This window comes from Sander vitreus, chromosome 3 (assembly GCF_031162955.1).
Source record: "Sander vitreus isolate 19-12246 chromosome 3, sanVit1, whole genome shotgun sequence".
Classification (NCBI taxonomy): domain Eukaryota; kingdom Metazoa; phylum Chordata; class Actinopteri; order Perciformes; family Percidae; genus Sander; species Sander vitreus.
In genome coordinates, this window is record NC_135857.1 from 19,893,517 (window position 1) to 19,916,168 (window position 22,652).

At 41.3% G+C, this 22,652-nt stretch overlaps 1 protein-coding gene across 1 annotated transcript in view; it reads left to right on the forward strand.

Annotated features, from left to right (window-relative positions):
- Positions 1-2,214: 2,214 nt before the first annotated feature.
- pid1 (phosphotyrosine interaction domain containing 1) overlaps positions 2,215-22,652 on the forward strand; it is a 33,065-nt gene continuing 12,627 nt past the window's right edge. Inside the window, exons 1-2 of the mRNA XM_078246438.1 lie at positions 2,215-2,383; positions 17,501-17,647. Of these exons, the coding sequence (XP_078102564.1) occupies positions 2,354-2,383; positions 17,501-17,647 (177 nt within the window). The 5' untranslated portion in view covers positions 2,215-2,353. The remainder of the gene's footprint in view (positions 2,384-17,500; positions 17,648-22,652) is intronic.

Consider the following 22,652-nt stretch of genomic DNA (forward strand, 5'->3'; position numbering starts at 1 on the left):
TGGTGAATTCTTAAAAAAAAATGCGTTGTAACACGCGTTACTGAGATTGTAGTCCTAACGGGTATAATAGTACCGACATTTTATTAGTAATGCGTTATATTACTGCGTTACAGCAAAAAGGAATACATTACTGTAATTGCGATACTTTTGTAACGCATTACTCCCATCACTGGTCATGTCGCTCAACACACCTGCATATATTATGTGTATACACAAACACACACACACATTTCAGGAGCACCAGATGTAATTGATGGCTCTCACCTTTGCTTATGGTCTGCTTTGGAGGCCTTGTGCTTGACCTTTGCCCTCTGCCCTCTGTTTGCCCTGGAATGTCAGTGTGTTAGCAGTTTAGCTTGACACAGGTCCCAAAACACATTGTCTATTTCAGAGATTCTCGTTCTCTTTCAAGGCCTCCACCTTGATAAACTAAGATTCTCTCACTGGGCTAGAAGCAGCGGTGTGGTTTCATTACAAAACAGTATCACTTTTCAGAAATAAAACAAAATTATTACACAATTGTTAAAATGTATACATTTTGGCAGCAGTAAAACACATTCCACATAATAATAGATGATAATTCAGTGGATTCCTAGACCACACTTTCAGAATAACAAGGACACACTAACCATTCCCAGTTCAAAACAGTCAGGCGAACTGAATGCTTCTAGTACAACTTGTTTTTGAGAAGCTTAAGAAGATCAAAAATGTGTGGACATGACTGCAGCAATTCCACATAGACTTTGTCCTTAGGTGCCTTTGTGAATCTTGGGAATTATGAGAATGGAAGATTTCAACTAACCACATTTGTATTACCACTAGCCACTGAAATAATGCCATGCCATTTATGTATGGTTTTTATATGATCATTTACATTTTAACTGCATTCCTGCAGTGGCTGGCTACTCTGGTCTGGATGACTAATCTTCTGAGGCCTTGAAGTCTTCTTTATAATAGTGCTAAATATAATTACGAGTGCCTTTTGGTGTCCAGCTGAAAGAGTCATACATTTCTTATGTTGATTTTACATTAAATTAATATGAAAATTAGATACTTGTGTATGATTTTATCTGAAATTGTTGTTTTAGCAGCTAATTTTCTGCCACTTGAACCAGAGCTGTGTCATTAGAGAAAACAGGCCTTTTCTTAAAGTGACAAATATGAAACAAGATATATCAGTGTGGACCCCATAGAAGGAATTTAGTACACCAACCAAACGTGCTTTCTTTTCCACCATTTTACAAATGCACTAATGTTGGCCACTTGGGGGCAGAGGAACCAGCTGGAAACACAACACTAGCATCACCTTATAAAGTTGTTATAGCAAACAGTTTTCTATTTACACATCCAGCAATCACAGAGCAACATTAGCATTCATTTGAAGTCATGTTTCTGGCCACACGACAGATGCAAGTCCAATGTTTACTGTCCCTTTAACTCTGGTTTGACTCCAGTTCTCCTGAAGGAAATATCTGGCTCTTAAGCAGCTAAATGCTCCACGGTGTTCACCAGCTAATCGCTAACGGTCTGTGTGGTTTGGTGCAGGGCAGGCACTTATTTTTTTTCACAAGAAATAGCTGCCTGCTAAAAGCCAAGTAGATGAGAGCAGTGGGAGTGAATCAAAACAGGAAAGTTGCAGGCAATAAAACCAAAACAATTAGCTGAAAGATGCTAAAGCACTCTGTAGCAAAGGGAGCTGCAGAGCCGGGTAGCACTTTTCTATGGGTTGTGGGCTGATTAGTGTAGTTTTAAGATCTCTATCTCTCGATTTTTGATTTAAGAGAAAGCTTGAAAAATAAGTTGTCTGTATGTGGGACATAGCAAAACAGCATGAATTCTCTTATCAAACTGCCAAAATGTAATGTCTTGAAGTTTAAAGGGGCTGTACTTGCTGCTTTATTAATGATCTGAATGTCAAGTACAGCCCCTTTAAACTTGCACCATATGGTCTTAATCTTTCTGAAATAAAACAATTAAAAAACACAGCCACACAGCATCTAAACAGCAGGCTATGCTATTAGCATAGTTGCACATGTAAGCTAGTTTCTGCTTGAAGCTCAAATCCACCTTGTCACTGTTTGTTTGTTCGCCTCTCTGGTGGAAGCCTCGATTTCCTAAAGCACCTGAAAGCAGCATTATGAGCCGACCAGACACACAGAGAGCATGGTACCTCCACCTGCTGGTCGGTCTGATAACTACAGCCAGGCGGAGCAACATACGGTATTCTTCATTACCGAGCAGTCCAGATTGAAGGAGGACAGTGAGGCAAGCCGTGAAAGCGAGCAGATGTGAACCGGACTACGAAAAGAGAACAAGCTGCAGTTAAAGACGGAAAACCTTTGATACTGCTAATATGTGGCAACCCGCTTCGGAGCGATTGCAGGTAAGATTCGGATGTGTGTGCAACGCTTATTGTCGACATGGCAGCAGTAAATAAACGGTTGAGCCGTGGTAACAGTCACTGAACCCCCCCCCGTGCTGTGCATGGCTTCAGCCTGGAGAGACTTGCTACGATTCCTGAGCAGCTACAGATGTTTTGTGAGCAACGTCTTTCGCTCGAATGTTGTTAGCCGTCTTTAAGATGTTAGGAACACGTTCTAGGTATTTATACAATCATTTATTTTGCTAATCTCTCTACCTCTGTGATACGTTAAAAGGAACCTATTCATGTTACGCAAACCGGGGACACAGTGCAACAATTTGTACCTCCGCTGCATTCCGGTGATATACCGCTGGAGATTTGCAAAAACATTTTTAAATTGCCAAAGACAAGCATATTCCTGTGTATAAAACGCCTATTTTGGCCCACAGGCCTGTTTAATCCAATACTCTACCTTCACACTAACCTACTGAGTGCAACTGCAGGCCTTCTTTTCTGTTGTCAGTCTATTTTCCCTTCATGTTGTCACATCAGGATGCTTAATCTACTGTTTTCCTCTTCATTCCCGTGCTAAAATGAAGTATAAAAAGAACAGTCTCTGGAGAGTAACCTGCCGCCTGCGACCTGTTAAGAAATGGAAAACACACCGTTAATGACACGTAGTTTGATATCCAGGGGCAAGCTGTGCACCGAGTCTGGCTTCACGTCTCCTGCAGACGTAATGCTCTCCAGATGTAGGACTGCGGACTGCCTGCCAAGTGAACTTGCACAATCATTTCTTCTGCCCAGGCGTCAAGAAGATGGAATCACGAATTATTTAAACCGAGAGTTCCGGTGTTCAGATGTGGAGTTAGGGGCCGCTGTAAATCATCCGGTAAACACACAGCTGCATGACCCCCGACGCTTAATTCATTTAAACGTCCAAGTAATGTTACTGGCTCGTGTGTCGCCTAGCAACCGCGTCCCAGAACCATCACCATTTGGATGACATTCTATCATTTATACTCTATTAGCTGTTATTGATTAGGGTTGATTGAACACACTGAGCTGTGATTTTTGGATGAACTTTCAGTGTCAAGTTCAACAAGTGTCATTCAGTCACCATATATCTCACATTTTCCGTGGCTCCTTGCTTAAGTAAATTTGGGTAGTGCATGTGAGTAAGTTAATCATTCCAGTCACTGCACTTTGCCAACTAATCACACACTAAAAGACAAATAGAGAATAGCCCCATGGTCAAAACAGAGTGATAGAACTGGGATGTCATGTTAGCAACTGTCATATCAGCACTATACTGATTATCAGCTTATGAGGGTGCAGAATGGGCTGCATCCACGTTATCATGCATCCTCTATGTATGAAGAACCAGTGTGATTTTACTGCTGTTACATCTGGGAACCACTTAATTGAGATTCTGAAACTTTTGCGCATATAAAAGAGTAGGCAGAGCTATTTTTCAAAGTGACACTCCACCGATTTATACTTGAAGATCAGTTTACCGGTACTTATCATGGGGAGAGCTTTCTGAAGTCTGAGAAAATAACAAAACATCAGGGCTCTCTCAGCTTAGCCTTGGAGACTCAAAAACAGGAAGCATGCTTCACAAACTGATGGCATGGAAACATGGGCATTTATGTTGAGTTAATGAGTTCGTTGAGTTGCATTATGGGAAATGCTGGACACAGTTTCGTGAAAGCGCAATGCTAGCTGGAGACAAAAGGCAGGTTTGCATGTTTGAAGATATCATACTTTTGATAACCGCCACTTGGCTCAGACCGGCTTACCTCCTGGAGACCAGCTGTGGCCCAAAGTTGATAAAGAGTTTAGCATGTTCCTGCTGTCCATTTGAAAACTAGCAACACTAAATGGCAATGTTTAACTTGATAGATGACTTTTGAGGTGAATTTGGATCAACAAAGTCTGCCCAGGTAGTTCTGTTCTTATGTAAACCGCAGAAACCCATATGAATCCACATGTACTGCCAATATCTTTTGGATCAGTAAATAAAATGTTATAGTTCAAAATTACATTATACTTTTACAGTGAAAAGTGGTTCTATAGAACGATAGCAGTACCTGTCCATTGCTTGCTTTGTAACCCTGGCAACGGCCATCCTTTAGACTGGTATCCATTACCTCTTTTTAGTCAGGAGTGGTGGGGTCTTCTAGAGCTGAAAGTGTCAGGTAGCTGATCGAGAATGTACTAGTTTTTATCATCTTCTGTTTTGTTGTTTTCATTCACTATGGCATCCGTCCATATTATTCTCACTTGTGCTGTCCTCTGTTGCCATAGCAACACCTGATGTCTTGCTGCATTTTTGTTTCACGCTCAGGCAGGGAAGAGGAGGGGGGGGAAAGAGATGTGTGGGGTGAGAAGATACAGGTCGTGTGGAATGAGTTAGGCATCATCACCAATGACAAGCGGCAAGCCGCTTTTATATTGACAAAATATATATAGCTTATGGTACCAAAGTGTGTGTTGCAATGCTGTGTGTCGGTGCCTCTCTCATCATGTTTTCCTCTCCCTGTCTCTGTGTCCATTTCCCCATCCCTTCTACCTTTCGCTGCCTCAATCAGTTTCGGGGGGCCCTTTTTCTTCAGGCAGAGGCCATGTTGGTTCAACAACAGATTGTGCAATATGCAGTGTTCTGGGTCTCGTATGCAAGTTGGCATAGGGGTTAAGCATGCACACACACACACACACACATACACATACTTCCTTTTTGAATATCCCTAGGGCTACCAAAATGTTTTTTCCCCTCTGTCAGCAGCTCTTCCTTTAGCCATGGTTTCCACTTGTGACACTTAATGTGTGTGACTCTGACAAACAGGGCTGAGCACACCACAAAAGATGTGGACCTGACAGTGCAGTAATAGCTGACTGAGTTCAAACACGGTGGGAACCCGCCACTATCGTTTCATCTTCTTTTCTTGTTACTGTGGCCATCTCCGCCTGCCTTTATTTGTTTCTGTCCCTCTGTCTGTCTGTCTGTCTGTCTGTCTGAGGTTGCTTTGTGGCTACAGCTATGTTGTTGAGACTGTGGCATTGGTGGCAAAAGGAATCTACTAGCAGACTGGCAACAAATTCCCATGGTGCCTTCGACACATTTATTCAGCCAGCACACATTTGCCTCTTGTGAACAAATTGGCTTTTGGCTCTTTGTATTTGATGAATAGGTAGAATCTCCTGCTTGGAAGTTATACATTTTTAAGGTTTTCAACGGATTTGCATCTGACCAGACTGATCCACTAAGTGGCGTATGTATGACACGCCAATACGTATGCCATTTTGGCATGTTATCAAGACGCATAATCGTTTTTTAGCATGTTTATCAACGCTGTTTGGCCTCCATTGGCCTATATTAGATGTGAATTATCTAATATAGTAGTAGTATCTTTCATAGTAGTATGAAAGGAGGGAGGTTGGTTGGGACTTTCACCCAGGAGAGCCGGGATCGCGTTGCATTTATCAACCGTTTTATTTTTTTTTAAGAAAGCATACCCCAATGTTCTTTTCCTAAACCCAACCGTTTATTGTTTCCCTAAGCATATGACGTTGGTCACCGTCGTGGTATGTTTACATCCGCTGTATACAGTGTAGACACATACAGTGTACACTTGGATAGCTCAAAATGCGTACAGATATCACGCCATTTGGCTTTAGGAAAGTGGCGTGTATGTTTACTCAGTTATAATGCCATGTTGATCTGACAGTCTTATCCTTCCCATATGTCAAAACGGAAGTGTCTTAGCTATGTAGCTATTTTTCTTTAGAGTTTACTTGTTTTTTGTACAAAACACTTCATTGGATCGCACTTTTTGGCCTTACCTTTTTTTTCCCTGTTGTGTCTTGGTATTTAGCAGGGTTAATATTTTCATTTGCTAGATTAAGGCTGGAATTGTGGTGCTGCATGTCTACTAAGAATGGTATGTTTTGGGTTATGGGTATGTTGCAGAAGCTCGCTCACGTCCCCCAGGTAAAATAAACAAATTGTACCCAAGCGTTTAACAAGCTGGTTGATATATCCCATTGGGTTGTGGGTTCATAACTTATTGAGAAAAATGTGAACATCATATTCAAAATCAGCACAAACATTATCACACATTTTACTAGTTTTTACCATTCAATTAGGGACATTTGTGAACATGTTACAACTGAAACAACTAGGCTAATTAATTAATCAAGCGACTGACAATTTATTGGCAAGGCAAGTTTATTTTGTATAAGAAAAAGGTGTCGCACGCTCTGGCTCCATATGCATATGGTGCACGATAACTACATGCTGCGTTTCCATGTTTAGTTTGCACATTAAGTTAGCAGCCCTCTACCTGATGACATGAGAGGCCAAGAGAGTTCATTGATCATTGGGTATTGGGTATTCATTGGGTATTGGGTATGTATTTTGGACATACTATACACAGTTTTTTACCTGACAGTAGGTGAATAATGGAACACATTTAAGTTGTCCATGTTCTTCTCAGTGGGGCATTTTTTGTTGTTGTCATTAGCAGATGTTTCATATGCCCTGGCTCCATGTAGACTATTTAAGATGTTGCGGTGGGTTCATTGTTTATGTCAAACAGTTGTTGATGTTTTTACTGCCAGCCAGAAATTGCCACCCCCAGGCTCTGAGGTTTGGGTACTTTAATACCCACTTCCTCCTACAGAAGTAACCCACCAATCACAACATCCGATCATTGACTTTCTCCCTCCCACACGCCCTTGTGCTCCAATCATGGTTAAGAAAAATAGGCTTTCCTCTGCGTAGGGACCTCCCACAGTCCACTCCGCTCAGACATATTTCCCCTCATAAACTGTCCCAGGATCAGAGAGTGGAGACTGTAAACACATAGAGGGACAGCTTAGAAAGTTACACTGCCCAGTCCTTACCATGCAATAAACTGAAGGAGGTGCATCCCACTTTTGGCTTTAGGTAGTAACTGCCACCACATGCGGGCTCTTTTCTCACTGGCTAATGGCAGTGGTTTGTTGCCTGTTGTTTTGTAAGCAAAATATCTTGGTTATTATGAGCTTATCATAGGTACCCTATGGAGTTTCTGGCTACTAGTGGCACAATTGGACAATGTTTTTATGAGCCTGTCCCCATTTGGTTAGTTTCTCGTGTACACACTCAAGGACGCATAGGCACATGGGCGATAGGATACATATTACTGCCAATAGTTTCCTGATATTCCACTGATCAACATGTGGCAGTAACATCCCAAGAAACTTAGCAATGCATTAGCAAATGGCGGGGAAGAAGAAGACTGCCAGCAGGCAAAAATCATGGGGGTAAGCGAGCATCCGGAAAGCGTACCTCCTATGGAGAAATTCTGAGGCTAACAAGCCATCACCTTCCGTTAGCATTCCATTGACTGCCATTAATTTTGGCGTCACTTTGACAGCGAATAACTTCACATCTGAAGCGTTTAAAGACTCTATTTGTCCATTGTTTATTTCTAAAGAAACACGACAATGTATAAAAGGCTCCATTATCTTGTATCTCACGTTATGGCCCCGTAGCAGCCGTTTTTATAAAAATAGGCTAATGATTGTGTCATAACCACGCAACTTTCTGTCACACGGTAGAGGAATTACCGTATAGTCAGGAGAAGCTCGCAGGGGACGTGGAGGCATACAGTCAAGGGAGAAGCCCATAGAGAGTCCATGAAAGCATCGGAACAAAATATTTCAGCAACGTTTTGCTCCTGCTCCTATGCTCATGGACAGTTCCTACTCACGGTCTCCGTCTCTTTTTTCGTCTTCAGATTCGGAATGATTGAGATTTCTCTTGGTGCGGCTACCAGAAGACTTACAAATTTCAGACAGGTTGCTCACGTCACATCTACGTCATCAAGCTCAGTTTGAGGCTGTGCAATATGCTCAGCCATCACCGGAAAAGTGCTTCTAATTGACTTCACTGGTCTCCGTCGAAGTCTATGGCGTCGCTGTGTCCATTTATTCCACTGTCTATGACAGGAATGGATGTAAACGGTGCAGGTTCTGAAATTGGCTTTGTTGTTTTCTAGAAGACCTCAAGCATACAATTCATTTTGGTGAGTAATACTAAATGTAAACAAAACTTTGTTTAAAAGAAAACGCCACAGGGTATTTTTAGGTTTTGTCAGCTAATATAGGAGGAGCAATGCGCAGCTCAAGGTGTGATGCTTGATGCTCTTACTTCCTTGTTTTTCTCCATAGAAAATTTGTCCCACTTGGTCATTGAATAAGATTCTGGCTTCTTTTAAAGCTCTGTCCATACTAACTGTCATGGTTTGTTTCCTGTTAGAGATGCACCGATAGACCGGCCAGTGACCGGAATTGGCCGGTTTTCACGTGCTCGGCCATGACCGGCAACCGGCAGGTCAGTCTGACATATGCCGATTTCATGCTGGTCAATGCTACAATTAACTGACAACATAAGTTATACGTGTTACAGTTTTCAAGGACGCACGCACACACGCGACAGCACAGTCTCTTTTCCCTTTCTCTCAACTTTTCCGCCGTGTGTCACGCGTACCCGCGCTATTCTCGCACATGTAGGGAACCTTGTGAATTAACCTGCAACATGTCAGCTGTTTGGAAATTCTTCAGCGTGTGTGCAGAAGATAACAAGTTTGCAATATGCAACACCTGCAAGGAAAAAGTAGGGCGTGGAGGGACGACACCAAAAACCAAAGTCACATTTTTTTTAGTTGGATATTGGATGTGAAAAGAAGGAAATGGTTCTAACATTGCACTTTAGATGTGTGTGAATTTCCCACACCAGGAGTAATTTATATAGTTCTATTTTATAGTGATCCATTATCTGTTCAAAACATTTTCTATGTTCTGTGCAAAATGTTCTACTAAAGAAAAGGTAGAAAATAAATATTTGTGTGTGCTGTAAAGTGGTTAGAAAAAATGAAATCGGAATCGGCTAAAATCGGTATCGGCTGGCCTAACTCAAAGAAAATCGAAATCGGCCTACAAAATTGTAATCGGTGCATCTCTATTTCCTGTCCATGTACACCAACTGTGATATGGTGGTAGGGGCCACACTGATTGCAGGCATCACCACCAAAAGTAAACCCCAAGCCGGTAATGGTGATACAAAATTTTCTTTTGTTCATGGAAACAGTTATATGATTCTGTTTCTGGACCATTCCTGACTTTACATTTCAATGTATTCTCTTTTGAAAATGAAAACTGATGCAGTAAAGATAACCTGGTAACACACAGTGATGTTCTAGTGTCTTGCACTCTGCCAACAGACCTACAACATCTGGTACAGAGCTCTACACACTCTTTCGTCTTCCAGCCCGCTACATGTGTATGTGGGTCCGTCTATGCAGATGTGTCTGAGACACTGGCTAATGTTGACAAACTGTTTTGGTCTTGAGGTCGTCTGTGTTAAGCTCCTAACCATACTTTACAAAAATGTTTTTAGGATGAACCAGTAGTCATCTGTGTATCCAAGGGGTGTATCTTTTCACAATATCATTAGGGGTGCATGATTCAGAAAATGTCACGATTCAATTCAATTCAGCTTGAATCGTGATACGAATGTGAATCGATTTTTTTTTCGAATCAGTGTTTTTTTTTTTTTTTTTAACAATATTTCCAGCTTCCAGTTTTCCTACTGTCATGATCACAGCCATATAACCCCTATTTTGTGTCTCAGTAGGCGTAGCAGAGGTCTGTTTTTACCCTGTTATGCAGTCTAACCATGAGATTGACCCGAGAACCTCTTTCCTGTAAGAATGCTCCCTCAGGGGGCCAAAAGTTTAACTTACCATCTGTGACCTGCTAAGCTCATCAAAGCAGAGGGCAAACTCTCCTCTGCTTGATTGTCTGTTGGACGTGATTGTTCAGATGTTTTCTTGGATTGATATATTTTTAAATGCGCGTAAGACTCTTAGAAAAATTTGCATTTGTACTTGTTTTAATGACACTTGTGATTTCAAGCATTAAGCAGGAACATACTTGAGGAGCAATCATTCAGAATTAGTTGGCAGTGCTGGATCTGTGGGATTAGACTTGGTCGTCTGCCCTATTCTAAATATGAATGCTTCTCTCTTAAAAAAAGGCGTTAGGCCTATGTAAAATATTGTGGGATAAAGTTGATTGGAAGTACTGTTTTTTTAAGCAAATCAACTCATTATACGATAAAAATATAAATTAAAGCTGCAAGCAGCAATGGACGGGCCCTCGCCCCTCTGCGCGTGTCGGGGTTACTGGCGGACGCCGCTCCTTGCAACCGTGCATTTGCGCAGCACTCAGACACTGCAAATCGTCACCAATGAAAAGGGAACTCCCTGCTGAGTTTAACGATACCTCACACAAGACTCTACGTCATACAGTTCATTAGCTGTGAAAAGGGGCATGGCTAAATTATAGGGGGCGGTTCAAACCATCACCAATTAAAAAGGAACTCTCTTCTGAGTTCAATGATACCTCACACAAGACTCTACCTTAAACGGTTCAAATGTTATGAAAGGGGGCGTGGCCTGAGTAATTGGGCGTGGTTAAAGTATAGGGGGCAGCTCAGTATCACATGTCAATCACACATAAGTAAATCGGATGATGTTTGTCATATAAGGCGCATTTCCTGTTGCCAGCGTGGGGCGCTATGACCAAAAGTAAATATTGGCCTGTAGATGTCCTCAGGCCTGGACCCGAATTTCGGGCAGATACGACAACGTACACTCAAGTTACAACAACTTCTTTGTTCAACACTCAAAATGGCCACCATGCCACGCCCACACCGTTTGACGAAAAGTTTTTCTTTTAATAACTTTTCATCTTTAATGTGTTGAGATGGTACAGACCAAATTTGAAGTCCATTGGATGAAATCTCTAGGAGGAGTTTGTTAAAGTATAGCACGTATAGTTTTGGGCCTACTTCCTGTTGCCACAAGGGGGCGCTATGACGTTGAGTCAATTTTGTGCGGTAAATGTCCTCAGAGTTAGAGTCTTATGAATCATGAAAAGTTTCGAGCCAGTTGGACAATGTACACTCAAGTTACACCCACTTCCTGTTTCGGTGGCGAAACGCTCAAAATGGCCGCCCCGCCACAGCCATGCCCTATGACTGAAAGTTTTTCTTTTAACAACTTTTCATCTTTAACGTCTTAAGATGGCACAGACCAAATTTGAAGTTGATCGGGTGAAATCTCTAGGAGGAGTTCGTTAAAGTACGACGTGGAAATGGCCAAAATCGCACTAATTTCGAACTTTGAAATCAAAATGGCGGACTTCCTGTTGGGTTTAGGGTATGGCTGTACCAAGTTTCGTGAGTCTACATTAAACGTACTGCAGGGGCTCAATTTTTTTAACCTTGTACGGGGCACTAGCGAGCCATTTTTGTGTGCCTATTCCCAAAACCCAAAATACGTAAAATACGTAAATTTACACCAGACTTGATGCGCACGCCAATTTTGGTGAGTTTTTGAATATGTTAAGCCCCTCAAAAAGCCAATTCATTTGCAGAAAATAATTCCTTCAGTTCCAATAGGGCCTTCACCGCTGTCGGCGCTCGGGCCCTAATAACAGAATTATTTAAAAAGTTGTAAAAGGAGTTCTGGTCATTTTTATTGTGACTTCTTTAAATACATGTTAATCACATGTGTACAGCAATGGGTCATTTTGGATGCATTTAGCATTACAGTCATGCTGCAGTGCTAAATATATACAGACCTTTTTAATGTTATGAAAGTGAATGTCATAACTGGCTAACAAATAACCAAATAGTTCGGTTGGATTTACAGCAAGTCCAAATATATAGAGTGGAAGTAATACAACTTAGTAACTATAAATAGATGTAACAATAGTTGGTAATTAGTAGTAATCAAAGAGGTGTAATTAAACTGCATGTGGACTGAAAAAAAAAACCAGGCCTATCAACAAATGGCATATTTTGTTGTAGCTAAATGGGAACTGAAGAATGATAGCAAGTGGCAAGTGTGAAGAAGTCTCATAGTCATATAATCAAATTTTTTTTCGATGTATCAAATACTTTAAACATTTAACTTTTTCATTTATCTGCAAGACATGGAATCTTTTTGTCATACAAATAAATCTGAATGTAATGGAATAATTAGCAACTGCACTGAGAAAAAAATTAATCTCAGTGATCATTTAGCAATGGTGCCCCTGGATCCTTTAAAACAGGGGAACCTGGTTTTGAGGAGAAGTCATGCGCTTCATTGACTCAGGCATAAAATGCAGATTGACGCTGACAAAGACATTCTTCGCAGTTGCTGTAAATGTGGGCTACTGTTCAGAAATTCGTCCAAGTCAAACCAATAAATTCATGTAAGAATGTTGGTGATAATCCCAGATAGGACCCAAAGAGCTCAGGGCATGGCGTTGAGGACTTGAGGCCAAACAGGGTGTTGGCTGTCACTTATCAAACCCTGGCAGAGTTGTGAAATTGTTTAAAGACCCTACCATTAGATTTCTGATATGTGTGGATTTTGGCGACGCCTCAAGTGAGTTATAGCTGGCATTGAGCCATTTGTGTGTATTAGTAGTGTGACAGCTACATTAATATGAGGTGTTATTCAGATGTAAATATACAACATTACATTTATCATGGATTTATGGGTTTTAATGCAAGTGCATACAAGTCAATAGATGGTGACATATAAAATTTACTACATTTACGTAGTATGTATTAGAGTGCGGATCGGGCTGCATTTTTCTGTATGAGCCCGGCCCGCGTCCGACAGAGCAGTAACCGAACCCGACCCGAGCATGACAGGCATTAAGATATTTATGTCTGAGCCCGACCCAAGCCCGACGCAGTTAAAATCTCATTTTTTTTTCTCATACTAATGACACATAGGTCCGCTGAGCTGTGTGAGCTGCAAGGGGAGGACAGGGAGAGAGATGGCAGCTCCTCTTTCAGATTCTTCCTCACGGTCTCTCACAAAGGCTGACAGTTATGTCAAGAAATGAAGCGACGTGATTAAAAATGCATATTGCGCTGATGTGACCGAGCCCGACCCAAACCCGAACATAATTTCTAAATATCTGTCTGAACCCGGCCCGGCCCGGCGGGTCCCGTCGGGTCCCGTTGGGTCCTGTCGGGTTCGGGTGGGGTATCCAGCCTCTAGTATGTATGGAGATCGGGCCCCTGTGTGATTGCTCAAGTGTCAATCTTAAAACAAGGTTCCTACTCCTGAAAGAGGACCATTATTTAGATATTTGAGGTTTTCTTGTGACAGCAGCCATTGTTTAGCATTTAGGTCTGAGGTGTAGACACGACCCTTGTCTTGTAACCAAACCACACTGCCCTGATAGTGGAGACAGAAAACCTGCCTGGGTCCAAGTTAAAGTCAGAAATAGAATCAATAACAACAGTAACTTAATGAGGAGACTGTTGGGACTTGAGAAATAAAAAACATAAACATGCAGTATAAATATTATAAATAGAATTCCAGCGTTACCCCACAAGTGGCCCTCTGCTCCGCTCAGGCCTTTTGCTCCTGGTGGGGGGGTGGAGGAGTCGGGGAGCCCGTCACACCCCCCACCCCCAACCGCAAGAATGTGAGCCACTGTCAGGAAGCTGTAAAGTGCTGATGCGGAGGTCAGCGAGCGTTTACACACATGTGGCTTTACTTTCACAGCTCCATCTTGCTTTTTCTGCCTTTCTCCTTCATCTGCTCCTTGTTTTTTCTTGCCTTATCATCCTCTTTCCTGACAGCCCCCCCTACTTGGGGAGGTGTTCCTGGAGTTTCTGCTCCAACAGGTTGCATGTTGTACTGAAGGGCATCATCATAGGAGTGGGGCTATTAGTTGGATGGCACTCATTTTTTTTTGTTGCTTTTATTAATGACATTTGTACATACAATTTCAAAACCTTAAATAATAGTATTGTTATTGGTAGGGTAGCGGTAATATAATATAGCCAAATGACAGGTATTTGCAGTCAGATTAATGTAATTAAACGTGTCACAGGCATCGACGAGGCAGACTACAAAGCACCAATGCTAGGAAATTTATAAGAATACTCAATAATGTTTTTAATTGAATATGTGTAACATATTTATATTCCAATATTCAATGCAGTGGTCTTAAATTTAGAGACTGAACACCAAATCTATTTCTTGAAGTTGATTGAGGATGTTCTACTTGGCTTTGCCAAACAAACCAACACTGAAGATTGATGGCAGCCTGTTTTGGCAGGATTGACTGTTTTCATTGCCTGAAAATGTTGAGCATCTGTTGCATAAAAAATGGACATTGTGCAGGTCCAACACGGAAAACAGCTTTGAAGTGCCAAAGAGAAAAAAACGTGAATGGAAGCATTTGTAAAAAAGAATCTGTACTTAACAGAACAATGGTTCATTTTAAAACATATTCTGAGATTTACACTGATAGATGACTAGATTAGTGCCTGTTATTACAATTGTCTGTACATAGCCTCTCAAACCTCTAATATTGACTGTTGATTTGTGTATATCCTACTGTCCACTTTATTCCCATATAATGCCATATTTAATGCTGTCTTTTTTTAAAACTTTATCCTAGCACTGCTATATAGTTTTTATATTACTATGTCTATATTCCTTGCACTATTGGACTAAGACTAATTTTTACAAGAGGACATAAATAGCCCTATTTAGAAATACTAAATCATTCTCAACTACTGGGGTGATTTTTGTAGGGGAGAGCATCTACAAAGAAAATAAAAAGGAAAAAGGAAATTCTTATGTTACCCAGTCTTTGTTGAACTTTAATGCTTTACAAAAACCAAAGCAAGTAAGCACTGAAGTGATTTTGGAGAGGGAAATTAGGAAGAAATACACTGGTTGACTGACATGACACCATTGTATTAATGTAATACTATTAATCCAGGCTAAAGTGAATGATATTAATAATGCATGCATGTTGCTTCCTCTAAATGTCAGGTTGTGGTCGACTAGCGGGGCCTGCTTTGGTTGTTTGATAAATTGATTAAAATTGATCATGATTGGTGGTTTGCTGTGCATGCAGAGCCTGCATGTCACACTCTTGCAACAAACTGTGTATCCAAGAGCACTTAAATCAGTGTTAATGACGTTATATCAGAAACAGACTGCTGTTGTAGATTAGTGTTACGTTTCCAGCGTCGCAGCTCCGAAGCATAACGTTAGTTGGGACAGACGCCTTGTTTCTTTAGGCTAACTATGTTAGCTTTAGCCTGGCTGGTAGCAGCTTTCTGCGGTGAAAAATGGTCAGGAGATGTCGTGATTACGTTGCATTAATCAGGTGATTTAGTTTGTCTTTGCAGCGAACATACAACACTGACTACTGTAGCTTCACTACATGGAAAAGCATGTGCATCACTGTGTCAGCGGCAGATGCCGCTTACGGTACTTTTCTACACACGGGAGAGCCTCACTTCCCATAACAACCCACCACCCCGTCGGACTAACGTTACGTCACATGACCACCTGTCTTAAAGGGGAAGGGTCGGCCGGTAACAATCATGGAAATGGAGAACGGTGAAAGTTTAAAGCAGCAAAGAAGTTGTAGCGTCAACATCCCAACGTCCTGCGATGTGACTATCGCCCATGCGCACATCGCGGTGTAGACGATGAAACAAAATATCGTGCAGCCCTACTCTCGTAGAGCACCTTACCTGACCTGTCACTGCAAGCGTCTCATGCTTATACATCCCTTAGTACATTCATGTGGATTTTTATTTAGTATTTTTTCTTTTATTGTCCATATTATTCATGTGGATTTGTTTGTTTTTTGTTATTTGTTATTTTTATCATCCTGTTCATGATGTATGTGTATGTTGTGTGTGATGTCTGTAAGCTACTGGGACCTTGAATTTCCCCTTGGGGATCAGTCAAGTATCTATCTATCTATCTAGCAGAAAGTGGGTATATTAATAAAGGTGAGAAATAAAGGGAATCGCATACAATTACAAAGTCTACAGTAGTGGCTCTGTGAGGACGTAAGGCACAGTGATGCCTTAAGGTACATGCTAACAATAACAATGCTAAGTAAGCTATAATGAATCCAAATTAGAATGTTCACCATCTTAGTTTAGTATGTTAGCATGCTAACATTTCATGCTAACATTTAATTAGCAGTAAACACACGTGAGGCTGATGTGATGTCAGTAGTTTTGCAGGTATTTGGTCTAAAATATATAAATAAGAAATTTGACCAGATGATGCTGCTAAATTAAACATCAGGGGATCATCAAAGTCATCCTCTGGGGACTATGAATGTGTGTACCAAATTTCATGTGACAGTTGTTGAGGTATTTCAGTCTGGTCTGAAAGCGAGCAAGTCAGAATCAAAGCAGGTAACTGCACTTAAATATATTCCGCATGCAAAACCTAATATAATATTAATATTAAAAAATATCGTATTCAAAGGTAATTGCCCATGTACAAGACATTATTTTCACAGACTATTTGCTACTGCTGTATGATGTTGATAATGGAGGGGAGCTGCAGACACACTGCCCAGCAGACATGCCATATGCCTGTGTCTTTTCCTTAGTTGTGAAAGTACTGTTTCATGAGCTGCTCAGCTTTGTCTTGACTGTTTCGAGGAAGCCCTGAAATTCCACGGAGCCAGATCCACCATGTGGTTCTGCTCCGCTTCAGGAAACACTGGCCATGGACTGTAGTATGAGAGCAGGCGGCTCTCCTCTCTTACTTTGACAGAGGCAGCGAGGGCAGCACTCCCTTCATCTGCTCTTCACATTCCACTTTCAGCTGAAAAAAAAATCTCTCACATCATCTCACTTTTAGCCTTCACCTCCAGTTTTCACTACTGAGATTTTGTGTGTGTGTGTGTGTGTGTTACACGTCAAACAAAAGCTTAAAATATAATATCCCAATGTCTTTTGTTGGTATTTCTACCATTTGAGCCTCATAAAAGGTTTAAAGAGCATTAAGCTGAATTTTATTTTTCATTTACACATGTATAAATCTCATATAAGGTGGCGACACTCTTTAAATGACAAAAACACTAAAATGCTGATGTTGTGGAGGTTGCATTTCTTCGTGCCTCCAGCAGTGTTCACAAGGAAACTACAAATGTTAACCTATAGACTTCAGTAGCTGTGTGGTACTGGTTGTACGTTTACCTAAAGCACAGTGTGTATACTTCTCTTTTCTCCATCAGCACTTTCAGACCATGCTGAAGACCAAGCTAAATGTGCTGACGCTGAGGAAGGAGCCCTTGCCCACGGTGATCTTTCACGAGCCTGAGGCCATCGAGCTCTGTTCCACCACACCGCTCACAAAGAGCAGGACCCATGCTGGGTACAAGGTAATCCCTAAATCCAGCCCCGTTCCTCAACAGTAAATCTATATTAGCATTAATAGAACCATAATCCAACTGTTTTTCCTTTTCCTTTTTGGATTTACACGTTTAATTCATCAACATACAAGAGTAAAGTTTTTGTCTGAATCATCATCTGTGTGTGTGTGTGTGTGTGTGTGTGTGTGTGTGTGTGTTTGTTTGTGTGATGGGTGCGTTTGTTTTCCTCCTCTCCCTGACTCTTAGTGTCAGATGTAGAGTTTGCTCCAATGAGCTGTTTGACTCGCAGCCTATTTTCTTTTCTCTGTCCTCGAAACAGAACAAACAAACAGGGCTACAGATTAAAATAGCTGCCAAAGTAACTGAGTGCATCTTTGTGTAGTTGCCCTCATTGCGCCACAGCATTGCAAGCATGACAAACAAACTGAGATGACTGTGTGCATGTGTGAGACAACATGAAATGTAGGTTTTGTTTTGTACATTCACTGTTGTTTTTGGTCACATGCTGTACCATTAACAAGCATGTCGGAAAAGGAGTTGAAACTTTTAACTAACTAACTAACTAAACTAAACATTTCATATCTGGCAGTAACATTTAAGGAGACAAATAATTCCCTCTAGAAATTATTGCCAAGAAACACACACATGGAACACACAGGCCCCATGCTTGTAGTTGATACAGCTATTCCTCATCAGCACTTCCCAAAAGCTCCTGAAGTTCAAATGTGAACATGAAGTAAAAGCCAGTAAGACAGCCCTTACTTGCAGAGCAGAAAAGTGAGAGAGATACACATGCAGACACAACCAGCAGGGGTTTCATTGTCTTAAAATCCACACTAAGGTTGTTGTTGTTGTAGTATTAACACTAGAACATCCATGACGGTCATTTTGACCATTTTGAAATTTATATGTGTAATAACTTTGCTGAATAAAAAAATACAATCCTGCTGCTTTCCTAAAAGAGTCTGTATTTTAATTTTAAATTGTTTTTATATACATTACACAAAAGGCAAAGAAAATACAATCACTTTTACCTATTTCGGCCATACACGGTCATATTGACCGCTCGGGTTTTTGCGGTATTGTTTTTAATTTTTCGCGCGGTTGAAGATGCATCTTGGTTGCTTAGTAACTACCATAGTTTCTGTCAGAGAAAGGTAACTAGCGGTCTCAAGTAACAAGTGTGGGCATCGCCGATGGGCCGAAGGCAAAGCCAGAGTCGGTAACGTAGGCTACTACGGCGTGGATGGACTCAGTTCTGAATCGGAAGGCAAACACCGGGCGCTCGCTCTGTGAAAGGCGCGGAACACGTAGATGGCCGGTGGCTGTTTACATCTTCATATAACTTTATACATCCTCCAACTGGCTGGAATCATTGCACACATCCTCTCCAAGGAGTGCACCAGCAGTAAAATTGTCCGGAGGAAGTTCATGCAGCAACTGGCAGAGGAGCAGAGAGCGGAGTTTATGGAGGGGAAAAAGGGCAGCGGCGCACGGTCCGAGCAGCGCTGCGCACCGCAGCGGACGCCAAAACGGAAGCAGTGCCAGGTTAGGTTATAGCTAAATGTTCAAATAACATACTTTTAATTGTTATTTGGCTGTTATGAGTTAAGTTGAATGAATTTCCACACCATATTTTTCAGGATATGAATTTTTACTATGCCATGATATGAATTATTGAAACACGTATTACTACTCAAATGTATAATTAAACTCGTTAAAATGTACATTTCTGTGTTATTACGTTTTTCTAAAGATATCCTAACACAACACATAATACAATATCGCAATTAGGTATGTATCATGAGAGATTATAGAGTTTGGAATCCGCTCACAGCAGTTCTAGTAGTTATGGAATTCCGGCACTTTTAGTGTTAATATAGAATCTAATGCACTGGAAAATTCAAAAATCCATCTTTAATCCAGTGAATTAATGTGAGACTAAAACGGAACACATCGTCTTTGGTGACATTGTTAAGCTGATGCTTTGTTTAATACAAAGCTTTGCACCAGTTACACTGCTCTTCTTGATCATCCTCCTGTCTCTTAAATGCAGCTGTTATCCTGCCAGGCACAATAAAATCAGGCAAGATTTTCTCATCTTGTGAAGGCTGCAGTAACATTGTGTCAGCAGTATGTCTGTATGTTCAGCGCTTCTCCAACACAAACCATACAAACATACCAGTAACATAACACGCTCTCAAATTCTCAGCAGTGTTGCATATGAAATGCAACACTGATGGAAATTACATCATGTCTATTTCAGCGGCAAAAACAGCAGCCTCTTGTGGCAACCACTGCCATGATAGAAGATAAATATTGATAAATCGTCTAGGTGCACGTTGCACCGAGCAGGTATCCCTCTCTGTCTAGTGTGAGTCCCAGCATCCACTCATTGCCTCCTTCTCTTCTGTACTCACCACTCCAGCATTACAGAGATTGCCAAAGCCATGTTACCATGGATACCACTATAGCTATTCAGCAGAATTCCAGCCACACACACAAAAAAAAAAAATTCCCTCATCTGTAGCAGCCTCCTTATATGCAAGTCCGTCTGCCTCGCCACCTGCATCTGCTGGCTTGTGTTACTTCCTGTCTGAGTCACTACCTGCCTGTCTGTATATCTGACAGCCCACCTGCTTCAGCACCCTTGCTTCTAAAGAGACATTATTTTCTTTTCAAGAGAGAAAACTGAGGAAACAATGGTCTCTTGCACTAGTTCCTCCTTGGCTTTCATATGCTACGATACAATTTGATACCATTTATCCTCATGCAATGTTTTCTATTCCCTCTCTTTCATTTCTCACCCCTCTCTCCTTTACTCCGGTCTCTCCCAGCCCTGAGTTTTGCTCCCAGTTTACAGACAGGCAGGAAGGCTGGCTGAGGGCTGCTGTCCCTCTGCCAAAGCTAACAGCTAGCAAGGATGAAAGGCCACCTCTCATTGCCCTGCCTGGCCTGCTGCTGTCAAAGCAGTCCACTTCACATCTATTGAGAAAATGTCTTCAATGCACTTTACAGCATTGCCAGCTCCACAGTCATACTTCATGACAAATGATGAAATTACCTTAATTACCTTAAGCGAGATTTATGCTTCTGCGTTAAATCTACACCGTGGCCACATACGTAGTTACGTGGAGACACGGACCCTACGCCGGACCCTACGCCGGACCCTACGCCGTAGCCTGACGTGCAGCTCTTGAAAAATGTAACTACATGTCGCGGTGACGCACATCGCTCGCCCGTGGCTTGGTAGCGTTGCATTTTCCCCCTACTCATTTCCTGGTTCTCCTTCTCCATAAACAACATGAAATCAAGGACAGGGTTAACTTTTCCTGCTACAGATTTCCCACCGTGGTCAGAAAGCACAGGGGACACACTTTGTTTCTCTCACTATGCCTCCAGAGTCGGTACTCGCTCCGAAGCTAACTCTGCCTAGCCAAATTACATTTTATAAATGCTTGCTTTTTGATGCGGCCCCTTGGCTATACATATATAGCTTTCACACAGCGAATGAGCACACAAGTGTCTGATTCACGTCCACATTACATTTGTAGCTGCCCAGACTGAATAAGTATTATCATGGATGTGGAGTGAAAACTTACAATCAATCATTCACAAGAAACTAATTAATTAATTAATTAATAAAAAAAAGAAACACATTAAGTATGAAGGAGGTCTTGCTATCAGCCCCTAGAAATGTCATCAGTGTTGCTGGGTTGGGTCAGTGGGTAGCGCAGGCGCACATGTATTTCGAGGTTTATGCCTTGACGCAGAGATCCAGGGTTTGAATCTGACCTGTGACAATTTCCTGCATGTCTTCTCCCTTTTCTCACCTAGCTGTCCTATCAAAATAAAGGCGGAAAAGCCCCAAAAATAATCTTTAAAAAAAAATGTCATCAATTGTTCTAAATTGCTCTGCTACTGGATTTTAAAACTGTTAGGGTATTGTTTTATCACAAAAAGGTAGAAATTTAAAAAGAAACACTCTTTCTTTTGAGATTTTAATAAGCACTTGTCACAGTAGGAAAAGTATAAATGTAAATAATTAGAAATAGCTGAATTCCATTTAGTGGCTTCAGTTTTAGGGTCCTGGTATTATGCATGCTGGCTCATTGTCACATTTGAATAGAACAGAGCCATAGTTATTAGCCAATGTTATTACTTACACCTTTGCTTTTCCTGTTATGATAAGTCCAAATGTCTGCTGTGAAAAAGACTTATTGCCAGCACTGGGTCTGATACTTCAGCTGGGCATCATTCCACTCCTATATAGTTAAACCAAACCAGTGATATAGTGTCTGATTTTCCCACATTGACATCATTCACACTACCATGTCTTTATTTAATCAGTCAAGCAGAGAGGCTTTTTGTCTCTCTGTACTTGGTATTCTGATGTCAGTCAGTGTGCTGGACGTACCGTCACTTCTCCAGTGAACAGAGAACAGAACACAGTGACAACATTGAGATGATTAGCAGCCGGGGTGAGATATTCGATGCTCCCAGTTATTTGTGTACGTCTGTGTTTTTGTCTAATGGAGCCTTTGTATCAGTGTTTTCCCCTTTATGTGTATCTGTTATAGATTAAGACAGGACAGAATTGTTGACATGCTAGTCATGGGCATTAGCTTGCTTCGTCACCTGTGAAAATGTACAAACATTCCCAGGTCATTCCCATCTTAAAGGAGAACTCTATACACATCAAAGTGTGTTTAAAGGTGTTTGGGGGTACAACTGCATATTTGAAAAATAGTTGTATAGAGCCTTTTATGGCTCCAGAGGGCGAGCTGCGCAAAGTCTGATAAATTGCCTCAAGTGATGTCACTTGACTCAGCGTTGGACATCTGGGGGTGTGTAGTTCGAATGAAAGACATGAAAAAGGACAAGCTAATCAAATGTCAGACAGAAACATAATGAACGTGCACTGTTTGTTGGTTATTTTTATGTACTGTGAGCATAATGTAAAGGATTGTAATGTGTGTGTTTTTTTTTTTAATGGAAACTGGAGGGGAGAGGT